At 42.2% G+C, this 27,403-nt stretch overlaps 1 protein-coding gene across 2 annotated transcripts in view; it reads right to left on the reverse strand.

Moving 5' to 3' along the window:
• The window catches only part of RCAN2 (regulator of calcineurin 2), a 275,296-nt gene that overhangs the window by 233,256 nt on the left and 14,637 nt on the right, over window positions 1-27,403 (reverse strand). For both annotated transcript variants that reach the window (XM_030315639.1, XM_030315641.1), the window contains exon 2: window positions 375-601. In XM_030315639.1, coding sequence (XP_030171499.1) covers window positions 375-599 — 225 coding nt within the window. In that variant the 5' untranslated portion in view covers window positions 600-601. The remainder of the gene's footprint in view (window positions 1-374; window positions 602-27,403) is intronic.

Consider the following 27,403-nt stretch of genomic DNA (forward strand, 5'->3'; position numbering starts at 1 on the left):
AGAAAGGCAAATCATGGTTTTGGCAGAATAGGGAAATAGGAATAGGAAATAGGAATAGGGAATAGAATAGGAAAATAAAACTTTTTTGTTGTAACAACATCTGCTTCCTAAAGGGGTATCTCCTGCAATCGCTACTCCTAACAGCACTTGCTCTGTTAGACAGGCATATGGGTCTCCGAGGATGAGATCTGATTCAACATGTACAACCTTGTCACAGTTAGTTGGTCACAGAGTAGGCTTTTCTACTGCTGTGCATGCCCAGAAGAGAGCCAACTACACATTTTCCACAATTTCCAAACCGCAATCACAAATGAGCCACAAGACAGAGACAATGCCACATCTTCCCAGGATTCAGGAGCAGAAAAGGCTATTACCTTGCTTTCTTCTCCTTCGAACACTGACTGGTGAACATTGCACGCAAACAGTGAGTTGGGGAGGTCGTTGAAGTCAGTGATTGCTTGAAAGGCTTCCTCTGCGAAACACCGAGTTATAGCCCAGTCCCTGTCTATGCAGCAGAGCAAGAAAAGTTCTCCATCTTCCGGGGTATGCCCCTGCTGCCCGAGGCTCCTCATTCCAATGAAGTAAGATTCTCCCCTCATTCCTGAGGACACAAAGACGGACATGTGTTAGAACAGGCATCGATTCCTTAAAACTTGATCGTAAGGCCGAGCTGCCCAGTGTTTCCTAGACGTGGGACCCAGGAACATTACGTAAACTCTCTGAGCCTTTGCTTCCTTATGAGAATCAAATGGACTCAGGAGAGTGCTTTCATAAGTTAGACAATGAATTATAGAAAACCACTGCTGCTACTACTAATGACTGTCCTTTATTGAGTTCTAGGAACTGTTCTAAATGATCGACATGTATCAACTAACCTATTCCATCTCCACAATAGTCTGTGAGATTGGCATCAATGTTATCCTTGTTTTACAGACAGGGAAACTGAGGAACAAAGCAAGTGAGTAGCTTTTACTGTGTCAATGATGAAATGGCAGGACTAGAATTCAAACCCAGGGAGTCTGGCACCAGAGCTCACTTTCCTATATCATAGAAATGAAGCAGATCAAGATTAGTGCAAGTCTGTATTTAAGGAAGTACAACCTACTTCATCACCACCCGAGTCTTGTTTATGGTAACTCTAACAGTTAATAGTTTATCCACAATGAGGACACACACACACACACACACACCTACCTTCTGGGATGATTACTCTATTTGTGAACCTTGGATTTCGAAAATAAGTACTCTCTTGGTTAATAGATAGATGTAGAATAGATCCAATAATAGATCTAATGGTTATAGATATATAGATATAGATATAGATATAGATATAGATATAGATTTCCTTTCCTCATAGTCCCCATCGCAAAGCTTTCTCGTATTCATTTTACCTAGCTGTGTTCAATCATTCTGTTACTTCCTCACTCCAATGTTCAGATTTTTATCCCATTGCAAATGGTTGGAGAGTTTTATCATTTTCTGATACTGACGCATTGTAGTAGATTTTGTCCGTCTCCCCATATGCCCCAAGGATAGGTAGTGTCTACATTTTTCTTTTGTATCTATTTTCATGCCTATCATGCTCAATGATTAGAAGCCCCAAAGGTGAAATAATTTGTCCGGGGGATGCATGTAAGACTGACTGACACCTACAGTGTGGCTGCTGGGCCATCTTCTGGAAGTGCCATTTTCCCAGTCCCATCACTAAAGGGCCTCAGAGTACAGGACAGATGGGTGGGCAACACAGAACATCACTCTGCCCTCATGAGGTTTGTTAGACACAAATTCTGGTCCCCAAACAAGTACGGATGGGTTTCTGCATATGTCTCTCTCGAACTCTGATTAGATCACTCAAGTGATGAGGTTACGTTTTTCTGTTTTTATTTTTCCTAGAAACAAAGGCCAAGTGGGATCCTGATAAGCATCATTCGATGGTAATATAAATAATGCGTTATATATAAAACCTAGGGCCTGGTTGGGACAAGAGCCAAAACTTTAAAATTGTGAGTTAGTAACTCTAAAAGCAGATCGTTGTAATTGTGGTAAGTAAAAATCCTCGTCTATATAAAATAAAATAGAACAATTCCTGTATTTTAAAGTTAAAACTCCAATGAATACATCTTCTATATTTAAATTGAAAAAATACATATTTTATTTTTTATTTTTATTTATTTTTTTAATGTTTATTTACTTTTGGGAGACAGAGACATAACTCAAGCAGGGGCGGGGCAGAGAAAGAAGGAGACACAGAATCCGAAGCAGGCTCCAGGCTCTGAGCTGTCAGCACAGAGCCTTATGTGGGACTCGAACTCACGGACTATGAGATCATGACATGAGCCAAAGTCAGTGCTCAACCGACTGAACCACCCAGGTGCCCTACAAAGTACTTGTTTTAAATAAAAATATTGTATATTTCTTATGCTTTGTTTTATTCTATAATTAATCCAAAATATATGAATATTTGTAATTACAAAAATTTCAACAAAATACTTATATGTATTTTTTCCTTCATATTCATTTATACTATTGCTTCAAATGTTACTATAATATGCATAATAACCATCATTTATTATTATTAGAGTACTAATTATTTTAATAGTAAGAATAATTAGTAAGAGCATTAAAACAGTATTATTTTCATCAATGGATTATAGGAAAACCTTTTAATAATGAAGTTATAGTCATCATCCATAGCATGAAGTATAGCTATTATGTGTCAATACTGATCTTATTTTTAATCCTGTCCCTCTTATTTAAAATTTTTAAATTAATCAAAATTAATCCCCAAGTGTCCCTAAATATTTCCGAGAATGTTTCAATTACTCTTTTTCCGAAAGAAATAAAAATCCATTGCTGAACAAATTAATTAAATAGACCAAATATTAAGCCTTACTCAGGGCTCATTTTAATCTACTCAAATAGCCTTAACTTCTGTTCTAAGCTGTAACAATACGATTATCTTCAAGAGACTTTATTTTAAGCTCATTACTTTCAGTAAAGATTTAAAAGGTGAATGCATTTTTGGCAAACAACGTATTCTACTTATATGGAGAAATATTTTAGAAGTCAGAGCTCTGAACAAAGGCACCCTGATTTCTCGTGCCAGTTCCATTACTGACTCAACTCATAATTTGGAGAAGTCAATCGATCATTCGACGACTCAGTTTATCTTTATAAAATGAGATCAAGCACATCTCTCTGTTTCCCTCCCTCTGCAGAGGAGGAAGGGGAGGTGGGAATGAAAGGGGAGTGCAGGAAGTGCTCAAAATCAGTACTAACCACTACATAAAAGGACAAGTAATATAAAACACTCTAGAAACACATCATTATGATAATCTCAGAGCAGGACTATTCGGCATCACCACTAACCTTTAGTAAACCCAAATAAACACGAAGGAAGGGAAGCTCTGAAGACCCAAAGAACTCCCCAATACAGAAATGTAAAGGCCCTGCAGCCTTTCTCTTTTTAAATTAATCTCAAGACTCTGAACTGCTTGTAAAACAAGTTTGAGGCAACAGTTACCTGCAAAGCATAAGAAGATTTACATGTGTCATCCTTATTTCTAAACCTGTGGTTGGTCATCCAAATGATGAGCTGCCTCTTGAGCTGAAGGCAGCTCTTCTGGGAGGGTTTGCCAACCACCCCCCCCACGCCCCCCACGCCCTCCACGCCCCATGCATATAGCATCCTTCCTCTGCACATCCTAAGCACACAGCACACAGCCTTCTCTCCCGATCATCGTGCAACATGCCTACTGCTTTACCAGTCTGTATCTCAAACCAGAGCAGGTGTTTTTGACAGGAGAGACTGGCTTCACCAGTGAGTCTTTAGCCTGGGTCATAGAGAAAGCCCTCAAAATGATGTTCGACTGAATTAATGAATTCTGTAAGGAGGAGTCATGTTCAAAAAATAACAGACAAGCAAATGAGTTAAAGTGGCCAACTTAAAATACGTACACTAATAATATAGCATTTGCTTCAAATCCATCCACTAATAAGGAGGACAACCTGCTCACTCCAGTGTTAAGGTTTGACTTATAAAATGCAATTGTATAAATGAAAGATGGCAAGAACCACTCAAATGATTCCTCTAGCTGAAATGGAAAATCTGCAGGGTCTAATTAAAATCACACTTACATTTTTTAATTACACAAGTTCACTCAAGAAAAAACTGAAAAATTCAGAAAGTATTTTAAAAAGAAAATAAAAGCAAACCATAATCCTACTAGCCAGAGAAAATTGTACTAACATTTTGGTCTAGTTAGCTGCAGTGGTTTTTTTTTCACATGTATAACTTCTAAACAAAATTGGGATCCTGCTGTTTCATATCCCACTTCTTTCTTGAAACATTGATATAATCAAGAGCAGTTCCCTGTACCATATATATTCTTTGAAAACACTAATTTTAATAGACACATAGTATCCCAGTGTACAGATCTGTCATGATTTATTTAACCATTCTTCTGTTGTTTGACATTTAGGAAGCATAAATTTCCATCATCATGTGCATCTGGTAAAGGAAAACCACTATCCACTATTAAAAATAAAGGGTCCCCTGGAAGAAACTCAACACTTCCTTACATGCAGAGAAAGGACATCTTTATGAAACGCTAGGAGGGGCCCCAGGAGGACACTTGGGTTCCATTCCTTCCGTACATCACATCCCTTCTGGACTGTGGTTTTTTACCTCAGCAAAATGGAGAAACAACGTGACTTTGTCTACCCTGTGGTCTCCCATGAACATCAAATGAGATAAAGTATATGAATGTCTTTTGAAGCTTCCAAAATAATATGTGAAGTAAAGCGATTCATTACTCTTGTAGGCTCATCGAGAGCAAGGCAATAGCAAAGGAATCTGGCACTAAGGAGGCGGTTGCCATCTACTACTACTAAGTATGTGGACACATGAATGTCCAGGAGTGTTAAGCCCATAGATTTTTAAAAAAATTTTTATGAATATAATTTATTGTCATATTAGTTTACATACAACACCCAGTGCGCACCCCAACAAGTGCCCTCCTCAATGCCTATCACCCATTTCCCCTTCTCCTCCACCCCCCCCACCCACCCCATCCACCCCCATCCACCTCAGTTTTTCTCTGTATTTAAGAGTCTCTTATGGTTTGCCTCCCTCCCTCTGTTTGTAACTTATTTCCCTCTCCCCTTCCCCCATGGTCTTCTGTCAAGTTTCTCAAGATCCACATATGAGTGAAAACGTATGATATCTATCCTTCTCTGACTGACTTATTTCATTCAGCATAACACCTTCCAGTTCCATCCATGTTGCTGCAAATGGCAGGATTTGATTCTTTCTCATTGCTAAGTAGTATTCCATTGCATATATAAACCACAATTTCTTTATCCATTCATCAGTGATGGACATTTAGGCTCTTTCCATAATTTGGCTATTGTGGAAAGTGCTGCTCTAAACATGGGGTACAAGTGCCCCTATGCATCAGCACTCCTGTATGCTTTGGATAAATTCCTAGCAGTGCTATTGCTGGGTCATAGGGTAGCTCTATTTTAATTTTTTGAGGAACCTCCACACCGTTTTCCAGAGCGGCTGCACCAGTTTGCATTCCACCAGCAGTGCAAGAGGGTTCCCGTTTCTCCACATCCTTGCCAGCATCTGTAGTTTCCTGAGTTGTTCATTTTAGCCACTCTGACCGGTGTGAGGTGGTATCTCAGTGTGGCTTTGATTTGTATTTCCCTGATGAGGAGTGACATTGAGCATGTTTTCACATTCTGTTAAGTCCATAGTATTAAACTGAGAGATGAAGAGAGGTGGTGCTCCATTATTTGCTACAAGTGTGGTTGGAGACTCCAGGAGGAGGGAAAGAGGATTGTAAAGCAAAAGAGACGAGTTAAGATAAAAACAAAACAAAATAAAAACCCAAAAAATCCTGTCCCTCCCAAACACCACTAACAATGCACTAATGGTTATATATAGTCTTACCAAGTTGGTAGCAATGAGAACATAAATGCTTGAATTTGACTCGTTTTAATGAAGGAGGAAGCCCAAAGACAGGACGATTTTCAGCTCTTTCATTACTTTGCTATAACGTGGAAATGATTTCATCCAAGATCTTCCGAAAACCCTACAGCACTTATTAATTAAACATTAAAAGACCTGAAATAAAGAGGGTATAGTTCCTCCTATGAACACTGAAACTTAAAGATGCCCTTTCAGTATCAAAGAATTAGCAACTGAATAAATGTTTGTTGCACAAATAAGTGAACAAATTCTCTCTCCCCAATAAACAAGAATAATGTACACATTGCTAGGCTTCTGTACAAGGAATTAATCTTTCCCAAACTCCCTATTTTTCATTCCTAGCAAACATGTATTGGGCACAATTAAACTCAGGAGAAGGGACCTCAAGGAGTCATCTGATTCTGTTGGATATCATTATTGTCACAGTGTTATCAATACGCAGGAGATCCAGATCCCTAAATTCAGAATTCTAAAAAAAAAAAAAATCTACCTTTCTGGGAATGGGATATATCTCATGCAAATGGGGAGCCATGCATTTGTTCATAGGATTTCTGGTCTAGAAAGTCTTATATAAGTCTGGATATAGAAGGAGGGGATAATTCTAAATAATCCATGAGAACAGCAGAGAGGGTAAAAAAAAAAAAAAAAAAGATTGTAAACCACCATGGAGACACTCATTTTCATACTAGCTTCACTATCAAGTAAATTCATCCCATCAATAGTTTGAGGTATGTCCTATAAGAAAGGCTAATAGCACTTTGGAAGGGTTAGGGTGGTGATAGTCTCATCTTGAGTCCCCTCAACATGGAGAGAACATCACGGCCAATTCTGAGTACCACTCACTACAGAAAAACTAGACGTCTTTCTAAGGAGATGATTCAGTCTCATCAAGGGGCCAAAAATCACGTCATCTAAAAAACAGGGGCATGGGAAAACATAGCCTACGAAAGCACAGGAAAGGAGTCTTGAGTGGAATCATAGTTGCCTTCAACTTTCAAAAGAGGAAATAGAATTTTTGTGTGTGATACTAAGAAGTCAAACCAGGGAAAAAGAATTCAATTTAATAAAAGGTACCATGGATCTGTCAACAATTCACATTAAAACAGAAATGTCCTGCCTCATGTCTTAGTAGGAAACTTGAATCGGTGACAGCCAGTGAGTAAGCTCCATAGAGCAGGTGACAAATATCAGGCAGGATGTCACAGAGGGAATCCAAGGACCAGTGGACTGGCTGGCTGGCATTTCCATTAAGGTCTCTTCTTACCTTGAGATTTTTATCTTTCCATGATTAGCAGAAAATCTGAGGGGTGCCAACGTGGCTCAGTTGGTTGAGCATCCAACTCTTGATTTCAGCTCAGGTCATGATCTCATTGTTCGTGGGATCAAGCCCTGTGTTGGGGTCTGCACTGACAGGGAGGAGCATGCTTGGGATTCTCTCTGCCCCTTTCTCTCTGCCCTTCCTCCACGCTCTTCTCTCTCTCTCTCTTTCTCTCTCAAAATAAATAAGTAAACTTTAAAAAAGAAGAGGGGAGCCTGGGTGACTCAGTTGGTTAAGTACCCAACTCTTGACTTCAGCTCAGGTCATGATGATTTCATGGTTCATGGGATTGAGCCTCTTGTCGAGCTCCATATGCTACTTGGGATTCTCTCTCCTTCTCTCTCCGTCTCTCCCTACGCATGCACTCTCTTTCTCACTCACTCTTTCTCTCTCAAAATTAATTAATAAACTTTATAAAACTTTACAAAAAGAAAAAGAAAAAGAAAATCTGCAAAAGAGGTAACTGTTTATCTTTGGGTTTAAAGATACTCAAGAAAGGGAAATTTATAACCTTTCCCAAAAGCTTTCTCCAGTGTTGAAACCTTTAACGTGATACTCATATCCACCTAAATTTTCACTTTCCAGGTTACTCAAACTAGAAAGTGAGATTTTTTAAAATAGTAAATAATGATTCATTAAGGAAGAAAAATAAGCCAACACTTAAATAAAGCAACTTAAGTTTGGGTTTATTTCTCCTTAGACAAAAGAATGTTAAAGATTTAACTTGTCTGCTTTTCAAATGAAGAACAGGAATCTAAAACTTTTTGCAATAAGAGCAATAAACAGGAAAAAAAAAAAAAAGCCTGATCCCATCTTATGGCCAGCTGAGGAGGATAAATAAGTAAACAGGATAAATGGAAATGATTAAGGAATAATTCACTTTGACTTAAAGTTCAATTTTGATTGATAAACAATCAAATGGATTATGGGAGGTTTGTTAGTTTGGAGGAACTTAAAAATGACAATGCCAACTTGACTGCTAATGAGAATAAGTAAGAATGCAATGTTGAATTAATAAGTAATACAGAAGAAATGTCTATAGTTATTATTTTAAGTTGAACATAAGGTTAAATGAATCCAGTTCAAATTTTTAAAGACTAGAAAACTTCAATTTTTACAGCATTTAAAATCCCTTTGGCTCTACAATTGATTCTTTAATGATAGCTGAGACAAATAAGCTTATTAGAAGAAAACTTTTATGTGAATAACAAGAATTATTTTAAATTAAATAATACCCTCAGCTATCACTTTTGGTCTGGCCTAGGGGATAAGGTCCTTTTGATGTCCTTTTGGTATTTTAATATCTAGATCCTCTTAGGGATAAACCAGGCCTTTTGCTCATTTTTGTCCATCTTAAAGAGAGATTGAAGTATATTAGTAACAACAAACCATTTCAGCCATCCTGACATACAAAGGAGAAACATGATATTCTTAGGCTGTGCTCCACTGAAACCCATTAGAGCTCTTTCTGAAATATAATGGAACCTATTTAATTCAGCTGCAGAATTTTCACACCTGCTGAGTTGTGTGAACCTCATGCTATTCTTGACACCAATTGGGGTCAGTCTTGAAAGAATCAGGAACCTGCAGTTTTTCCACTCATGGTTTTCAAAGGAAGTTAGCCACATTCCTTGGTCATGGCTCCCTTCAGGATTCCTTCTGGAGCCACTGTTCCACCTTAAGCTCCCACAAGAAGGTAATTCAATTAATTCGGTTCCCTAAGGAAGCACCTTCTTATGAATTTTGATGAACTGGCAGGGGCAGAGGGTGGCGTTGGAGTTGTTTCCATCATCTCCTTTTGTACTGGATTCCATAGGAGTGATGGGACTAACTAACTTGACCAGAATAATGTGCGTGCTTCTGCAGGCTTTTAACACCCATGATCTCCCAGGAAGATTTGTGAATCCTGAATATTCTTCCAGTGGAGAAAATAAAGAGGGAAAGAAGAACCTCAAATTTGCTCAGGGTCAGATAGGGCATTTGTATTCCACTCCCACAACCCTAACTGACATCATCAAGAAAATGCATTTCAAATGGCTTGTTTGCAAGAGAAGAGTCAAGTAGAGAAAACACCATCTTTTATAAAAGGTTAGGGTTGAGGAGGTTGTTCTTAAAGACAGGAAAATTGGGGCACCTAGGTGGCTCCGTCGGTTAAGCAGCCAACTCTTGGTTTCGGCTCAGGTCATGATCTCACAGAATTATGAGATTGAGCCCTGTGTTGGGCTCTGTGCTGACAATGCAGAGCTTGCTTGGGATGGTTTGTCTCCCTCTCTCTCAGCCCCTCCCCCACTTCTGCTCGTGCTCTCTCTCTCAAAATATGTAAACATTTTTTAAAAAGACAGGAAAATCATTTCTATAAAGAATGACCTACAATAAACCATACATTTATTAAACAAAACAAGCAATATTAGAACACATCACTCAAAAGACAAGAGCTTTGGTCATTGTATTAGTCAAGGTCCCAGTAGGAAACAGATGGCATGCTCAAATTGGATAATTTGAAAAGAGTTTAATAAAGCAGCTGTTTACAGATGTGGGGCAGGGTATATGGAAACCACAACACACAGTACAAAATCTGGGCTCACACTATCCCTAGACCTGAAGTGGTAAGAAGAGGGGAGGGGTTTTCAGAATGGGGACACCCAAGGAATTCAAAGAGTAGACCTTTGGTTGAGAGGTATAGCCAATCCACAGTGGCACCACAAAGAGTGAACCAGAGGATAAATGTCTCCATCTTGCTCTCTGCCTGTGAGCCACTGGCACCTTCCATTGGCCAAACCCAGGTGCAGATCAGAGGGTAAGGGAGCTGTGATACTGAGTATACGGCTCAGCCACTGGGGGCACAGCACACAGTGGAAAAGGGTGGGGAGAGAGGTTTGTGGGATCAAGTGAAGAAATCAAATATAGTCTTTATAATTCGGTGGTAGTCTAAATGTTTCACAGGTTAACTTCAAAGAACTTGGTTTAAGAATTTGTTTTTAATTTTAAAAAGTTTTTACGTTTATTTATTAGAGAAGGAGAGAGAGAAAGACAGAGAGAGAACAGGAGAGAGAGAGAATCCTAAGCAGGCTCTGCACTGTCAGCATGGAGCCCAATGTAGGGCTCGAACTCACAAACCATGAGATCATGACCTGAGCCCAAGTCGGATGTTTAACTGACTGAGCCACCCAGATGCCCCTGATCTGGAAAGTCTTAAACTGGATACAAAAGGAAGGGGCCATCACAAAGAAGCCCCCGAGAATGGCAGAAGGCAATGTCTGCACCACTGGTGGACTATGTATTTTGGAGCCTGGTGTGGAGGCAGAAGCCCTTCTTTTTCATTTTGCCTGTCAGAGGAAACTCAAAGAAAGCCCCAAGCCTCTGGATGAGCCTAGCAATTATATGCAAAAGAACTTTTCACAGGAGGATACACTTCAAAAGTGAGCAGCAAAGCAGAGGTGAAGTTGCTATGGTAGCTAAAGTCAATTTATCCTGTCATCTTTCACCTTCTGCTTTCTGAGCACGGAGGAGAAGCAGAGTGAAAAAGGATCTAGAAGCAGAGAGTGAGAGATGGGGCACCTCCCTTCTGAGAAAACCCAGCCAAGAAGGGATGGAGTTATTCAGACCTTCTAGTAAGAAAGAAAAGCCAGACAGGAAGGCTGCTGGGTGGGTGGGGGGGAGGGGGAAGGTGGGAGAGGGTAGGGAGCTTTCCTGTTGCTAATACTTTCTTGTCCCACCCTCCTTCCCATAAAACCTTCCATTTTGGTGCAACTCTTTGGAGGCTACCCTCTACTACCAGATGGGGTGCTGCTCAATTCACGGATCGCTTAATAAAGCCCATGAGATCTTCAAGTTTACTTAGTTGAATGTTTTCTTCTTTAACAGTAGGGAACAGGAGGGTATACATTAGAATGCTGTTTGGGGAGATTTAATAGCTAACACAAATAACACATTTCGACCAATGACTAGGACACATTGTGCGTGTTCACGATTACACAATTTTTAGTACTGGCCATCTTAGTCCTCAACAGAGCAATTCCGGAACTATCTTTCACATGACACGTCTTCTCTTTCCTGGAGTCATCAGTCTTTTTGTTTTTATATATTTTATTTTTTTAACGTTTATGTATTTCATTTTTTGAGAGACACAGAGAGAGACAGAGGAGATTGAGGGAGGGGCAAGGAGAGAGGGAGACACAGAATCCAAAGCAAGCTGCAGGCTCTGAACTGACAGCACAGAGCCTGATGCGGGGCTCGAACTCAGAAACTGTGAGATCATGACCTGAGCCCAAGTCAGAGCCGCTTAACCCACTGAGCCACCCAGGCGCCCCTGGGAGTCATCAGTCTGTTTATGCAGAAAAGCACAGGTTGTAGAGGAAAGCAAAGGTGTGGCCTTTGGGGTTGGTCTGCTACTTTCCAACTGTGTGACTTAGGGCATGTTACTGAACATCTCTGAGCAACGTATGCAGTACGGGGACCACAGTACCAACCTCATAGGATTATTGTATGGATTAAATTCAACCTTCCCCCACACCAAATACCCACATTTTTGGTGGGTATTCTATTTTTCAGGTCCTTTAAGAGGAGTTGGGCTCTATGCTGAGAAATGTAAGAACCAGAAGTCAGACCCAGATCAAGATCCCGGCTCTCTACCCACTGCTGACGTCCATGGAGAGAGACAGACGGGAGGCGGTAGCTGGGCCCTGGGGTCTTGGTCTGAATCCATCCTATCCATAGCCATTGACTTGGTGATTTAGGCGAATTAGGTTCCGTCACTAGCCTCAGTTTCCAGAGCTATAAATCAGACTATTGAGAGTTTCTTTTTTCATTTCTTTTCTTTTTTTTTTTTTTTTGTTTTGTTTTTTCATTATGAAAAGTGTACTCTATAATCTCCATCCCCTATTTCCCTCATCCTCACCCACCTCCTCCTCGGTAATCATCAGTTTGGGTGCTAGAGTTAAGAATCTGTTTCTTGGTTTGTCTCTCTTTTGTGGGGGATGGGGGAGGACTATTGAGATGTTCAAGTGAGATCATCCTGCTTAGAATTTAGGCCAAAGGCAGCAGCTATAAGGCCCTCAGAAATGCTAGCATTTGCTACGACCACTGGGTTTGCACTTGTGTTTTCTTCTTCTTCTTCTTCTTCTTGTTCTTCTTCTTCTTCTTGTTCTGCTTCTTCTCTTCTTCGCTTCTTCTTCGTCTTCTCTTCGCTCTTTCTCCTTCTTCTTCTTCCCTCTTCTCTTCTTTAGAGAAAGAGCGGTGGGGAAGGGGTATAGAGAGAGAGGGGGAAAGAGAGATCTCAAGCAGGCTCCATGCTCTCAGCACAGAACCCGATTTGGGGCTCAATTTCACAAATTGCGACATCATGACCTGAGCAGAAATCAGGAGTCAGATGCTTAACACGACAGAGCAACCTGGGGGGGGGGGGGGGGCCTGCATGTGTTAATCGTATGGTTGGCTGCACTTTAACTACTTACCTCCTCTCAGATGACTGCTTACTTTCCAAGAAAGTCATATTTAGGGTTAGGCCTAGGGTTTGAGATAACTTGAAGAGCAAGGATAAGGATTTTCCTGGAGGCCTCTCAGCCTATGTATGTAGCTTGCTAATACATGTTCCCTGCTTCAGCTTAACAGTGTTACTTGCCATTCTCTTCCCTTTTCAACACCATTCTCCAACTTAGATAAAATGCCCTCCATGCTCAACCAGGCTCCAGGGTACTTCACAGGGAAGTTCTCACCCCACGATAGGCCCCCTAGCAATAGCCAAGCATCCTCCACCCCGGGAGGCCTGTCCAGCGCCTCCTTTCAGCTTGCCTGTCTGCACATGCGTTGTTATTTACAACATTTGGCAAAGGGAACCCATTTATTGATGTTTCTACATCTCCTCCCATATGTTGAGCATTCTTGCTCTTCCTGTAATGGCTGGCACTCAGCATGGCTCCTGACCCGCCGTGCTGGCAAGACAAATGGAATATAACAGCCCAGCCTCCACCCAGAGCTCTTGATGCTCTGTCTTGTTCATGCTGTCTCTCTCTCTCTCCCTCTCTCTCTCTCCTAATGGATGTCCCAGAGCTTTGTTCCCCTTTGATTACCACTTTCTCGACGGACGAGTGACTTCCTGAGTCTCAGATTTTCAGTCTCCTGCTGTGTTAAATCCAGGTTGTGTGTTCCCACCCTCCGTCCATATCATTCATTGCTGGCACATTCACCAATCACTCTTGATCTGAAGGCAAATCACAGCCCCTGACAGCTTCAGGTCACATGTAGAATCCTTCCCTTTTTTATATTTCTTTTGGTGGAAGATGTTGTTCTTTCTCCATCTCCCTCTTTCAAGCTTACAAGTGCAGTATCTAGTAGGTTCCTACAAGGAGCAAGGCTGATTGGACTTCTGCATGCACACTAAGAGCATATCTTCTCTTTTCTAGACTGAGCTGCTTGCCCTCAGCCTGTTCAACCAAGGGCTTCAACTAAGAAGCCAACACAGGCTGGGCAGGGTCCTCACATCGTCAGATAGTCAAATCCAGGATGATCCCAAATTAGTCCCCCACTTCTGGTGCCATGTGTTGTTTAATAAGGACAGAGCTGACCCAGATTCTAACTCAGAAAAAAAACCAAACAAACCAAACCTTTATTAAAGTCCCTTCTGGCCTGCTGCAGTTGGGACCAGTTATTCTCAGGGGCCAGTCTGCCTCATCTCTCACTCTGCCAGCAACTGATCAGGGCCAGCCCATGGAGGATAGAGGACAGAACCTGTGTTGGCAGTAAGGTTTCCAGGGAAGACCTGCAGAAGGTTTAGGGAGACAGACTGAGTCCATGGAAGACACGAGTAGGAGCGGCCAAGAGGATTTAATCACTTACTACCTTTTAAGAGCTGGTGGCCACCTTCGCTCTACATTACCAGGCCTCTACACGGCCTTAGGCCAAAGGCCATGCTTGAAATGAAGCTGCAGCTAACTGGAATTTAAATAAAGCTTGAAAGCACGAAAAAGAAATGAAGTGGGAGGAGGATGTAAGCCATCCCTCTACTTGTCCAAAAGAGCAGATGGAAACACTCGTACCTTTAACGAGCAGAAATCATCATGGCAGACGCCATGATGATCAAAAGGCAGCTTCACCACTGTACCTGAGGACTCCTGACAAGTACACACAGAACAGCCCGAGGAGCCCACCGAATGTTCCAACAGGGCACTGGAACCTCTTTACATCAAGGGAGAACACTAGGGCCCCCTTCAACTTCCTGCTCTCCTAGCCAATCCCAGCATCATCCCACACATCCAACTGGAGAGAAGTCAACAAAACTGAAGCTTTGTATTCAGATGCCAAAGAGCAATGTTCACCACTGGATTCCTGAAGCCGAACTCAGCACAGGGGGAGTAGGAAAGATGAGAGACATATTTTAGGCCTGCATGGCTTTGTGAGAAACCGTTTGCTGTTTGTTTCTTTTTATCGTTACCTGACGGTTTCTGGCTTTTGGGTTGATAGCGTTGTCACAGGGCAGATGCTCAAAACCATTGGTTCCACCAACCCAGACAATACTCCATTTTCCTTCTCTCCACAGTTCCCTTACTTTCTCAACTCCTCCATTTTTTACATTTCTTAAAACCGGTTCTGTCCTTCTTCCCAACAGAACTTGGAGAGTCATTTCACTGTTAATGTACAATTACCTCAAATACTAAACACAAACTCTAAAAATATACTCAGTATACGGGTATTTGAAAAGGACATGGAAGGTTCATAATATGCGGGGTGGGGTGGGAAGGGTACTGACAACATGAACATGGTTTGCCCTTGGCATAGACACAGGAGAGGGAAGTCCGCCTGCAACATGCACAGCTCAGTCTTTGTTCCCTGCCCTCCCGGGTGTTGTCGCCCTCCATGCCATCAGGCACGGAAAAATCTTCAGAGCATTCTGCCAGTCTATTAAAATCTGTGTAGTGTGATTGATAGAGGTCGCTTGTTATTTCATATATTTTATTATTATTTTAAGATGTTGATTTATTTTTATTTTAGAGAGACAGAGAGAGAGAGAGAGAGAGAGAGAGAGAGAGAGCTCACACGTGAGCAGGGGAGGGGCAAAGAGAGAGGGTGAGACAGAATCCCAAGCAGGCTCTGTGCTGTCAGCATTGAGCCCCACTCGGGGCTCAATCTCACGAACTGTAAGATCATGACCTGAACTAAAATCAAGAGTCGGATGCTTAACTGACTGAGCCACCCAGGTTCCCCCTCATATATTTTCTATAGTGATGTCTGGAATAGGTCTCTGAGAAAGAAGGAGTGGGTGAGCCGTGTTGATATCTGGAAGAAGGACCTGTCCGGCCAAGGCCCATAGCGGGAGGATCTTGGTGTTGTCTGGGGAACACGGTGGCAGGCTTCTGTGGCTGCAGTATGGTGCGGAAGGGAGGATGGTAGGAAATGAGTCCAGAGGGAAAGAAGGAGGCCCCAGGATATGTAACAGGACCCCTCAGCCCTTGGGGAGGACTTGGCTTTCTACTCTGAGATGGGAAGCCACGGCACGATTTTGAATAAAGGAAGTTCGTGAATTGACTTACATTTTAAAGAATCTATCTGGCTTGCTCTTTGGAGAACAGACCAAGAAAGCAAGGATGGAATATACCAGCATCTTACGGGAATAACAACGGTCGCATCTTCTGGGCGTGTTGTAAGGATCTGATGAGATGACACAGGTAAAGCGCTTAAAATAGTGCTGAGAACCTTCTTCAACAATCAACAACATGCATACACACTTCTCATCACATACCGGTCCCTGCCTCTACTAGAGTACCAATCCCAAGTCCCATGGCCCCGGACTAGTGGCCATCCCTCTCACATTGCATAGTAAGGAGAGGGGGCAGGAGAAAGGAAATCTTGCTGTCCCCATGAAAGCTACAGAGGAAAAAGCTCTCTTGCTTGTATTCCAACATGGAGTTCTGAACATTTTCCTGCAGCGACCATAAACAGTTTCTAAGATCCCTCAAACCCAAAAAGCTGGTATTTTATATCAAGTACATCAGGCATATAACAGCCTTTTGCCAGCCTGGAGGATCTGGTCGTAATTTCTGATGTTTCTCTGAGAAAATACATTTCAAATTCCAAACAACCCAACAGAAACCTACATTTAAAAGGTGGCAGATGTCTCCTAACACAAAAGCACACAAATAAATTCTAAAGGTGGCTATATGGGGACTTCCTTTTAACAGCAACATTCTGTAACATGCAGCTATATTTTAGATACCCAACCACAACTAAGTACAGGGATAGTCCTTTTGTAGCTCTTGTTTTATTTTAATCCTTGTCATATTTCTCTATGACCCATCCTCTCCCTCCCTAGTACTCAGCCAGGCAACAAATAGGCCACTGAAAATTTTTAACTCCAAGATAAATTCCCCAGCATGTTGTATTTTTCCATAATAGCCATATCTTGCTGCTCTGTAACTGTTTCATTGCCTTCTTTCCAATGAAGTCTGAAAATGCTGGGCTATATCTCACAGCATCCCTTTGAGTTTCGCATAGGGTCTAATACTTAGTTGGGAAACCCTAGAATTTCTCAAATGAATGGGGAAATCAAAACTTAAACTTGGTGCCCAGTCCAGGCACATTAGTCTCCTTGAAAGGACGGATCCAGAGGATTCTTCCAAATGAGTTAAGCCAATCAATCTGAGAAGAAAGGTACAGGAACATCAAGACTCCTCTCAAGTAGTAAGATATGAGGGGTTTACATCCAGAGTAGAACGACTTCAGGTGGCTTTTGAGAGCCCAGAGAGGCGGAAAGTTTTCACAGGACTAGCATCAGGGCCATGCCACCTAAGAGTGTAAGCTTCAACTTCAAATCTGTAGTTTTTCAGATGATCATGTTTCTTTGCTTAAATGACAATGTGATTTCCCCTAGGCTCCACAGCTTCTGAACAGTTAGGAGTCATGTTTGAGGACAATTTGATTTGTTACATGCATTCATGCTTTTCTGTTGCTATAAACCATATCTCAATGTACATATACATTTATGGGTTCTCTCATTAATTTGGAAACTCCTAGAGCATATCCATGCTTTCTTCTGCTGTATGCAATGTGTTATGGTACAGTTTGATTCTCCATGATGATGAATTATGACCGACTCTAAAACTTCTCAATAGCAAGGCTTATATTACACACACACACCACACACACACACACACAGCCTTATATCTCAATAGCCAGCATACAACAGGCACTCAATCAATGTCTAGTGAACTGAATATTAACTGGCTGCCTGGGCTATGTTTTCTTCTCTTTATTTTTTTAATGATAAATCCATCATTTATAAGTCACCAATAAAATCTCAGAATGCTAATGGTCTGGACTCGTCCACACCACCACCAGACAATGAGTATTAATCACAAGAGAATACACTGCACATCAATAGCAGGGCTAGTAAACGGAGGCTCAGCCATGTATGGCCTCAGTAGTTGCTATCTAAAACTAACTTGGAATATTTTTTACCTAATAATTGTCAGATCAATCACTGAAATACTTTTATAGGACATAATGAAAGACTGCCAGTTCAACCATTCAGGTCTGAAAAATTTATTTAAGATATCCATGGGGAGGAGGAAACCATTTTCTTTTGTAATTCCATCTTTACGGGCACTCTTTCCATACCTCCTCATGAAAAGGATGAGAAGGAATTTATAAAACAGAGATAACAATTTCACATTTGACTATTACATACGACCTTGCACATGCTCCTTTAAGATTATGTATTGAGACTCTATTGTGTCCAAACTACTGTGATGCCCTCATTATGATTCAGAGTGGGTCTCTCTTGTTCCACTCCCGAGCAGGTGGTAAAGGAGAGTGCACCGTGATTCCACAGGGACACCCAGACCTAGGAGGGAGGGAGTAAGTGATGAGGATGAGGTGAGTATAAGAAGAGGAGGAACAGGCAGTGCCCCTGGGGATTCCAAGGAGGAAGGGACCCAAATGGAGTCAGGGAATCAGAAAATCCTTATAGAAGCAGGCATATTGGGAATAGATGGTGAGGAGGCAGCAGACATTTAGAGAAAGGGCGGGTAAGGAGAGTGGAAAGAGATGGAGAAACACTCCAGGCTGAGGGAAAATCCTGAGCAAATGGATGGAAGAGGGCGAGCTCTGGGAATATTCAGAAAACTACAGGAGTCTAGACTGAAGCATGGGAGATGAAGGGGTGAGGCCACCTTGTCATGTACATTTCAGACATAAAATGTGCTTTCTTAGCTGATTGGTAAAAGCCAGTGGTAGGGAGTGTTTGTTGAAGCAGCAGAGTGTTATCATCAGAAATTCATTTTAACAAAATTCCCAAGCAACTCAGCTAAGGGGTGAGAGGGTTATATGGTGGAAGTCCCCTTAAGCACCTATCAGTAGGGTTGGTGCAAGCAGTGCTAGGGACTAAATTGGTGCCCCCTCCTCTCCAATTCATACAGTAAGCCCTAAACCCCAGGAGATGGGACCTTTAGGAGATACAGCTTAAATGAAGTGCATAAAGGCGGGGCCCTAACCTGATAGGATTCTGGTTTTGTAAAGAAGAAGAAGAGCGTGCGCGCGCACGCACACACACACACTCACACACACCCCTGCCCCCACACAGTGCACACACAAAGAAGAGATTATGCAAGAACACAACAAGAAGGGCAGCTGTCTGCAAGTCAGGAAAGAGAGCCCTCACCAGGCACCAATGGCCGACACCTTGGTCTTGGACCTTCTCAGCCTCCAAAATGCTCAGAAATAATTCCTTTTGTTTAAGCTACTCAGACCATGGTATTTTGTTATGGCAGTCCAAGTAGGCTAATATAAAATTTGGTACTGAGAATGGGGTGCTGCTATAATGAATACATAAAATATGACAGTGGGCTGTTGGAACCGGGTGATGGTAAAGGCTGGAAAGTAGTTTCAAGGTGCGTGCTAGAAAAAGTGTGACTGCCATGAATGGCCTCTTGGTGGAAATATGGGTGTTGAAGGTAATTCTGGGTGACAGCTAGAAAGAAAAGAAGGGAGCTAGAAAGAAAGCTTCCATCTTTACGGAGAATATATAAATAATCATGAATGGAATGACAGGCTTTATCCTTCTAGAAAAGGGAAGACAGACCCCAAAGATGATTCAGAAATCACAGGGTTGCCACTCCCACCTTTTGGCCCAAGGGCAAGGCTGCTTCCCTCCTTGGCTTCAGAGGGCTGGGCCCCTGCCACAGAGCCAGCTGGGGGCAGCCCTCTAGAGAGCTTGGGGTGGCACTCCATAGAGCCAAAGGGACAGGGCCACTCCATAGAGCCATGGGGGTGGCTTTACCACCCCCAATGGACCTGCAGGGCAGAACATCAGACTTAAGAAGATCATTGCCTTGCTAGGTTTTAGACTTGTTTGGGACCCATCATCTCTTTTTCTTCTTCTGATTTCTTCCCTTTGCAATGGAATGTTAACCTATCCCTGTCCCTACATTGTATTTTAGAAACACAGAACTTGTCCGATTTCACAGGTTCACAGCTGGGAGGAATTCTGCCTCAGGATGATCTGACTTCCAGTTTCAACCCATATCTGATCCAGACGTGAGTTTGCATTTTAGGACTTTAGAGTTGATGCTGCAACAAGTTTAGGCTTTGGGTTATGGAGGTGGAGGTGACTGTACTTTGCATGTGAGAAGAATATCAATATGGGACAAGGGATGGAATGGTATGGACTGAATCATGCCCCCCCCCATTCATATATTGATGCCTGGTCCCCAATATGGGACCATATTGATAGAAGGGCCCATCTAGAAGAAAATTAAAGGTAGTGAGGTCATAAGGATGAGCCCCCTAATCTGATAGGACTGGTGATCTTTTAAGAACAGGAAGAGAAAGATTTTTTCTCTCTTTTGCTCTCTCTTGCTCTCCACACAAGCCACAAGAAGAGGTCATGGAAGGACCAGCGAGAAGGCAGCTGTCTGCAAGCCAGGAAGAGAGCTCTCACCAAGAACAGAACAAGGCATCACCTTAATCTTGGACTCTCAGCCTTCCAAACTGTGCGAAATAAACTTCTATTGTTTGAGCCACTCAGTCTATGGTATTTTGTTTTGGCAGCCTGAGCTGACCTAATAAAGTAAGTGATGGTAGATTGAAAAGTAGAAATGGGTGGAGATTGAAAAAGGTGGGGAATCAGGAAAATTAAAAAAAAAGAAACCTCACAGAGGCAAAGGGAATGGGTTTCAGGAAAGGAAGAATGGTCAATGCATTCATGCTACATACAAACTGGGGAAGTTAAAGACTAGATACAACCTTGATTTCCAGATTAAGGGTGCCATGACCTTTTAAAAAGAAGCTACAAAAAGAAAGAACAAAAGGTAAATAAAGGAGTAGCTGGGAAAGAAAAACAAGCAGTAGAAGGTATAGAATTTTCTTTCAAGAAATGATATGGCAAATATGCCGTAAGCCCCACAGTATCCTTAGGAGAAAGTCAAGGCTTATTTTCTCTAGGTGAGCCAGATCTGTCTTACTGTTTTCCTTTTATTTATTTATATATTTGAGAGAGAGAGAGAGAGAGAGAGAGAATAGCATTGAGCAGGGGAGGAGCAGAGAGAGAGGGCGAGAGACAATCCCAACCTGGCTCTTGAGCCTCAGCACGGAGCCCCACACGGGACTCAAATCCACTAACCATGAGATCATGACCTGAGCCAAAATCAAGAGTCAGACGTTTAACCTCCTGGCCCCCCAGGTGCACGTCTTATTCTTTGAATACTATACTGTGGGTGTGTGTTTGGTTTTGTTTGTTTTGTTTCGTTTTGTTTTGTTTTGTTTCGTTTTGTTTTGTTTTGTTTGTTTCGTTTTGTTTGTTTTGTTTGTAAAGCAGGGTGTTCTTCAGGCCCTGTTGGGGATTTCCAAGGATTTATTTAGGTGTGTTGTTCAACTGCTGACAAATACCAGATTAAAATGACTGTCCTATTTCTCTGCGTAAGAATCGCCCAGAAGCTCTGGAATGTTTCTTCTTGGTCCAGGTAAAATCTGAAAATCCTTATTCATTGAAGTTGAGGTTAAAGCATTTTTTTAAAAAAATCCCCAGAAAACCCTATAAGCATCTTTGTTGTTCAGGGTTAAGTAACATCAAAACCTGCCTAAGAATACAGTGCTCCTCTTGACTTTAGCATATCCCCTTTGGCCTGGCATCATTAATCCCCAACCAGTTTAGATCTAACAGTTGTTTTACCTCTCCTTCACTCCACATCCCCACTGGGAGACACCCCATCTGACCATGGAATGAACAGTTTGGGCCCACATTTCACCCCCAGCAGCTAGCACAAGTCTTAGAGGGAGGTCGATAACCACTTGTTAGTAACCGGTCACCTAGAAATCAGGCTGGAGGTGAGGTCATTCTGCACATGACTGAGGACCCTTTTTAAGGACTCTCTGACTATTAGTTAAAGAGAAACCCTGTAACAGCCACATGTTACCTTCTACTATTTCTACAGAAGTCAAGAGACAGCATGGACAGGATGTCATAGAAGCATCCCTTGGCCATTTTTCAAAAAAGTACTCATTTGAGCACGCTTCTGGTAACTTAAAAGTCATGTCCCCCCCCCCCCCGGCTAATTTCTTGACAGTAAAGATTAGTGGCTATTTTTAACTTCAGGCACGCAGTGTATTTATTGTTAAGTCCATTGAGGTTGGGTAGCGGTTGTCTTTTTTTTTTTTTAAAGGAGATGAGCGCACATCTCTGGGAAACTGGCTATTCCCCGTTACTTCTCCAGGGTCAGTCTACCAGAAGGGAAGTTAAGGATGATTTTCAAGGCTACGCTGTCTCAAACAGGCAAAACAAGTAGAATTAAGCCAGTCTTTACTTATTTCAACTTGGTATTTATTTTGCTATAATCACTCTCTCCCTCCACTCTGGTTAGTTTCTGAATTACAGGAACACAAAGTTGTTGAAATGCCGTACTCTCCAGCGTCTCATGATGACTGCTACATTTGCTCTCGTGCAGAGCAGGATGGCTATTTGATTCTGTGAGCTAACACCGGGGCTCAAGAGTTATGCTGATTCATTCAACAGACAAACATTGAGGGTCCACCAGGCTCCCGATGAACAAAACAAAGTGAAGTGAACAACCGAGATCTGTGGTGTCCTAGCTTTCAGAGTCAAATGGGGATGTCAAGAGTCACCAGAAAGGGTCTTCTCTCTCTCTTATATTTTCAGTGTTAATCTCACAGGTATTCTCACAACTTCTTTTTAAAATTTGGAACCAGAGAAAAATATGCAGATGGACGAAGTGACACCATTAAGGAGTGAGGACTAGATAGCGAGCACTAGTGGGTGAGGCTGAAAATACTAACGCTTTTCATCCGCCATCACCAAACCCATCCGACCCTCCAACGCAACCTTATGCGGTCACACGGCAGTTATCACAATTCCCATTTTACAGAGCAGAAAACTCAGGCTCAGAGCGGTGAGATGACTTGCCCAATGTCTCACAGCTAGAAGAGCAGAGTCGGGACTACAATGGAGGTCTACCATTCTTTCTATCTCACCAGGCCAAATAATGAGAAAAATGTACACATATTTCGTGCTTTGGCACATACGTGGCATGCAAGTAAACTACATGATCCATAAAGCGTATGAAAGATTATTTTGGGGATTAGGTAGAAAACAATCCAGTGAATATTAGTGATAACATGATTATAATGCTCTCCGCAGTCATCTAATCAATCCCCAAATTTCAATAATATTTCACGAGCGCTTCTTGTAACGCAAGGCGCTCAGGCACGGTAGACACAACGGTGAAGCACGAAACATGGCGGCAGGACTCAGGTTGTAAGTCCTAGAGGGGGAAGGTCCTTTGGTTTCAGCTCCTTGCTTTACCCTGGTTATGCAGTCAATATGTATGCATTGACTGAGCGATCAGTGCAGGCCTCTGTGCCACTGAAGCCATGAAGGTCCTAAACAGGAAGAAAGCCAAAGAAGGCCTTGGCTACTGTAAGCGCTCAGCAGCATCTCTACTTCTGTGGAATCCTCCCTCCTCCCCTCCCCAACTCTAGAACTTAATGTTGCAAGTACTCTACGGGGTCCCAGCAGCTTATTTACTAGCGTAAAAAGTCAAAAATGGGAAAGCAGGGGCAAAAACGTCTGAGCAGCAGTCCTTTTTAGGGTGAAATTATTGGTGAGCTCTTTAAAGCTAAATTCATAAAAATCATAAAATTGCACCCATAAAATTTTTATGTAACACATGTCAAAGATAGCATCAAATGGTGTTAAAACCACAGATGTTGGAGCACTTACTGCTTTGCTTTGAGTCCCAACTGAGCCACTTATCAGCGGTGTGACTTTTGGGAAGTTATTTAAATTCCCTGTGCCCCACTCTCTTCATTTGGATAGAGATACAGTAATGATCAAATGTCGTGTTATAGGTAAAAGTCTTAACACCTTGCGCATAATAAAAGCTAGATTAAGTGTTACCTAGTAATAGAAGTATTATCTACTGAAAAGAGATTTGCCAACATAAAAATAAGGTATAAAATAAGGTATAAAAATAAGGTAAAGTTAATGATCCCTACAAAACGAGGGCTATTCTTTTCTCCCCAAGGTCAGTTGAAGACTTGGCCGGGATTTAGTATCCATCCATCTTGCCATCCTTGCAATGAAAGTACCCTTGCAGAAGGCAGTACAGTTAAAAATAACACTGGAGAAAGGAATGGCCACGGCTCCTACCATTTAATGGCTAGCGCTAAACATACGGAAATGTTTCATGAACTTTTCGTTCAAGCTCTTCCTAATGATATCCGAAAAGCTGCTGAAGACCTTTATCCTAGAGATGACCAAAGTAAGAATTTTCATAGCACCTGCCTAAGAACAGCCCTGCAGTCAAAGATGAGCATTTAAATTACAAATGGTCATTCTCATTAGTGAAATGCAAGTTCGAAGGATTCATAAATATCTGTTGCAAGATGAGAAGATATACAAAGGATGAAAGAACTGGAAGAACTTTGATAATTTTGCCCACCCCACTCCTGGTATATAAACTAGAAAACTGAGGCCAAAGTGGCTAAGGTAATGCCCCATCCCTCAAGAGGAAAACACAGCCAACCCAGGACAAAAGCCCAGCTGCTCTGATTTCCCAACTCTGCACCTTTGAACTTTCTCTCTGGACCATATCAGGGAGTGATAACGGATGGTGAGAACAGTGATCAGAAACACTGATTGGGCACTTCATGTGTGTTCGACACTTTCTATACATTTTTATTAACATAGGGAAACTCTGGGGCGCCTGGGTGGCTCAGTCGGTTGAGCCTCAACTTGGCTCAGGGTCATGATCTCACAGTCTGTGAGTTTTGAGCCCCATGTCGGGCTGTGTGCTGACAGCTCAGAGCCTGTGAACCTGTTTCAGATTCTGGGTCTCCCTCTCCTCTCTGCCCCTCCCCAGCTCATGCTCTGTCTCGGTCTCAAAATAAATAAACATTTTTTAAAAATTAAAAAAAAAACATAGGGAAACTTTATTGAAGTTTCAAATAAGAGAAGGACCAGTAAACTGAACCACAAACATGCCCTCACTTCTAAAGGCTCCTCAAGTTCCCCAAGGTTGGCATTGTTCTGATGCCAGCCTTTTACTTTCCAGCTCCTAGACCTGCACTCAGCCATAAAGCTAGACTGCATGCCCACATGCTATGAAATTAATCCCTCCTCTCTTTGCATCAGAACTCACTGGCCTCTGTGCAGTGCTCCAAAATCTTACCAGGGATTCATCAGAAGCAATACTAAAGAGCTAACTAACATGTTACCACCTTCTCTGAGTGTCTGCATGTAACGGGGCTTTCCTTTTCTTTATCCAAAAAAGTAACGAATTGTAGTAATTTTGGACAGAATGAAAGGCCTTTCAAACCAGAAGCCTTTTAAATCTCAATACACTGTCATTATCTTCTCTGTTTTAGGTGCGAGTGGTACCAAGTCTAGCTTACAGTTGCAAATCTTCCTGGTGGTTCTGAGGAAAATAACTATAAACTACAGGTGATGTGCATACTGTCAGCTTTCAGAGTCAGGGCAAAGAGTGGCGAAGCATATAAAGGCACTTTGATTGACAGGGGGCAGTCAGTGGAGAACCACAGCAAGGGAGAATTTCTTCTGAAGTCAGACCTTAACCTTCCCAGCTATATTTCCAGGTTGAAGGAAATGTCAATGCCCTCATCCCTAAAGACTTAGGCAGGCCAGACCCCTGGCGGGTGGAGAGCATTATTAGAAAGTTTTCATTACGTGGTGCAGAGGAATTCAGTTTGCTCATATTTGAAAAATGTACAGACCATTTTTTTTCGGGAAAAAATATCTATACTGCCTCCCACCCCCAATTTTGACTTCAGTGGTTCTTACTGTAATGATACTTAAATATGTACAAACATAAAACTAAGTTCTTAATAGTTCCCACTCCTCTAAAACCACCAAACTCCAACTAAATGTTCTAAACCAAATACAACGAAGTTTTTAAAAAAATTCGAACTAACAACATGGATGCGATATTCAGACGACGATGCTTGCTAAAAGAAATCTTCCATTTTCACGGCAACTCACACCGAAAACTGCAACATGGATGTTCCGGGAGTTCCAAATGCTTCCGCAACCACCTTGCGTATGACTCTCCTCCCACATTCCTTCATTCTCCACAAACTAAACCTCACCGGGCAGTGTTCACACCATCACGTGGCGTCACAGAAAGCAAATGACAGAAGTCCATCAGCTCATTCCCATCAGCCCACAGCAACTAAAGTAGTATGCCACCAACTTCACGGTACGTAAAAACACAAACTCAGGCACCAAAATCACATTCTGGTGACTGGCAGTCCCATTCACTATTAGATGGTCCGTGGATGATCCAGAATAGGATAATATCATTTAGATTATCACTGGAATGAAAACAAAACAAAAACCCACAAAATTCAAAAACATTACCGTGTAGAAGTCCTATGCCCCATCCCCCATGACCGCCTCCACAAACCCCACTTGGACAAGGACAGAGGGCTGCAGGGGTAGAAAGGCCACTGGTGACTCCTGGCTCTACCGCTTGTTACCTGTAAGTCCTTACGCAAAGTCCTCAACTTCCCTGAGCCTCAGTCCTCTCAGCTAGATAAAACAGGGATAAAAATAGAATCTATCTCACAGGGTTGTTAAGAGACTCTGTGTGGTAACATATGGAAAGTGCTTAGCCCAAAGCCTGGTGCTTAACAGGGACTCAATGGCCACCATTATTCTTGTTGAGTCACACACCCAAGCCCTACACACACACACACACACACACACACACAAGGGCTGTCTTACCAAACAGAACACGCTGTCTTACCGAAACAGAGGCATTTCAAAATAATTCGAGTTTGAGACAGAAGCCTTTACTCTGTCTGCCTGTAGGAAGTTCAGACCCTGCTACCAATCATACTTGTGCTCTGGTATGTAAGACAGATGTGACACTACATCATTTTCTGAAGAGGCTTTTGGCACACGAAGTGAAAGGAGACAACCTTATCTTTGGACTTAATTGTTTTTAGAGTTAGCAATTACGGGAGGAGAACAAGGTTTTAAAGACACTGGTAAGGTGTTGGAAATCTTACTCTGTGCTTCTGAATTATTTAGGATAGATATAATGATCAGTTTATTTTACCACTGACTGAGTGCCCACGGCATGCAAGCCTTTGTGACATTGTGAGGAGTGGAGGGGGGGGGGCGGGGGTGTCACAGCATGATGCACAGAGGCAGTCTTCACCCTCAGGGCACCTGGCGTCTGGAGGAGGGTAAGTAAACAAGTGAGCTTAAAGTCTACTGGACTCTAAACTTCTCTACAGACAAGACTACGTTCTATTGGCGTTCATACTCCAGTGGCTAGCACAAGCCTAGTGCAGAGAAGGCAATGAATGAGTGAATGAATGATGAATGCCTGAATATATGAATGAATGAGAGTGAAGATTAGCCTGTGTATGTGAGATAAATACAGGTTCAAAAAACGAGTGGCTCTGTTGAGGGCTCAGGGCTTGAGGAAATCTGGAAAAGATTGAACTTGAAGGAAGACTGAGAATTTCAAGAAGCAGAAACAGGAGATGTCCCCTATAATTCTATACAGTTTGCAATGTGGCTCTCAAATTAGTTCTCATTAGTAAAACAGCTCTTATCCTGA

The sequence above is a fragment of the Lynx canadensis genome, chromosome B2 (genome assembly GCF_007474595.2).
Source record: "Lynx canadensis isolate LIC74 chromosome B2, mLynCan4.pri.v2, whole genome shotgun sequence".
Taxonomy (NCBI): domain Eukaryota; kingdom Metazoa; phylum Chordata; class Mammalia; order Carnivora; family Felidae; genus Lynx; species Lynx canadensis.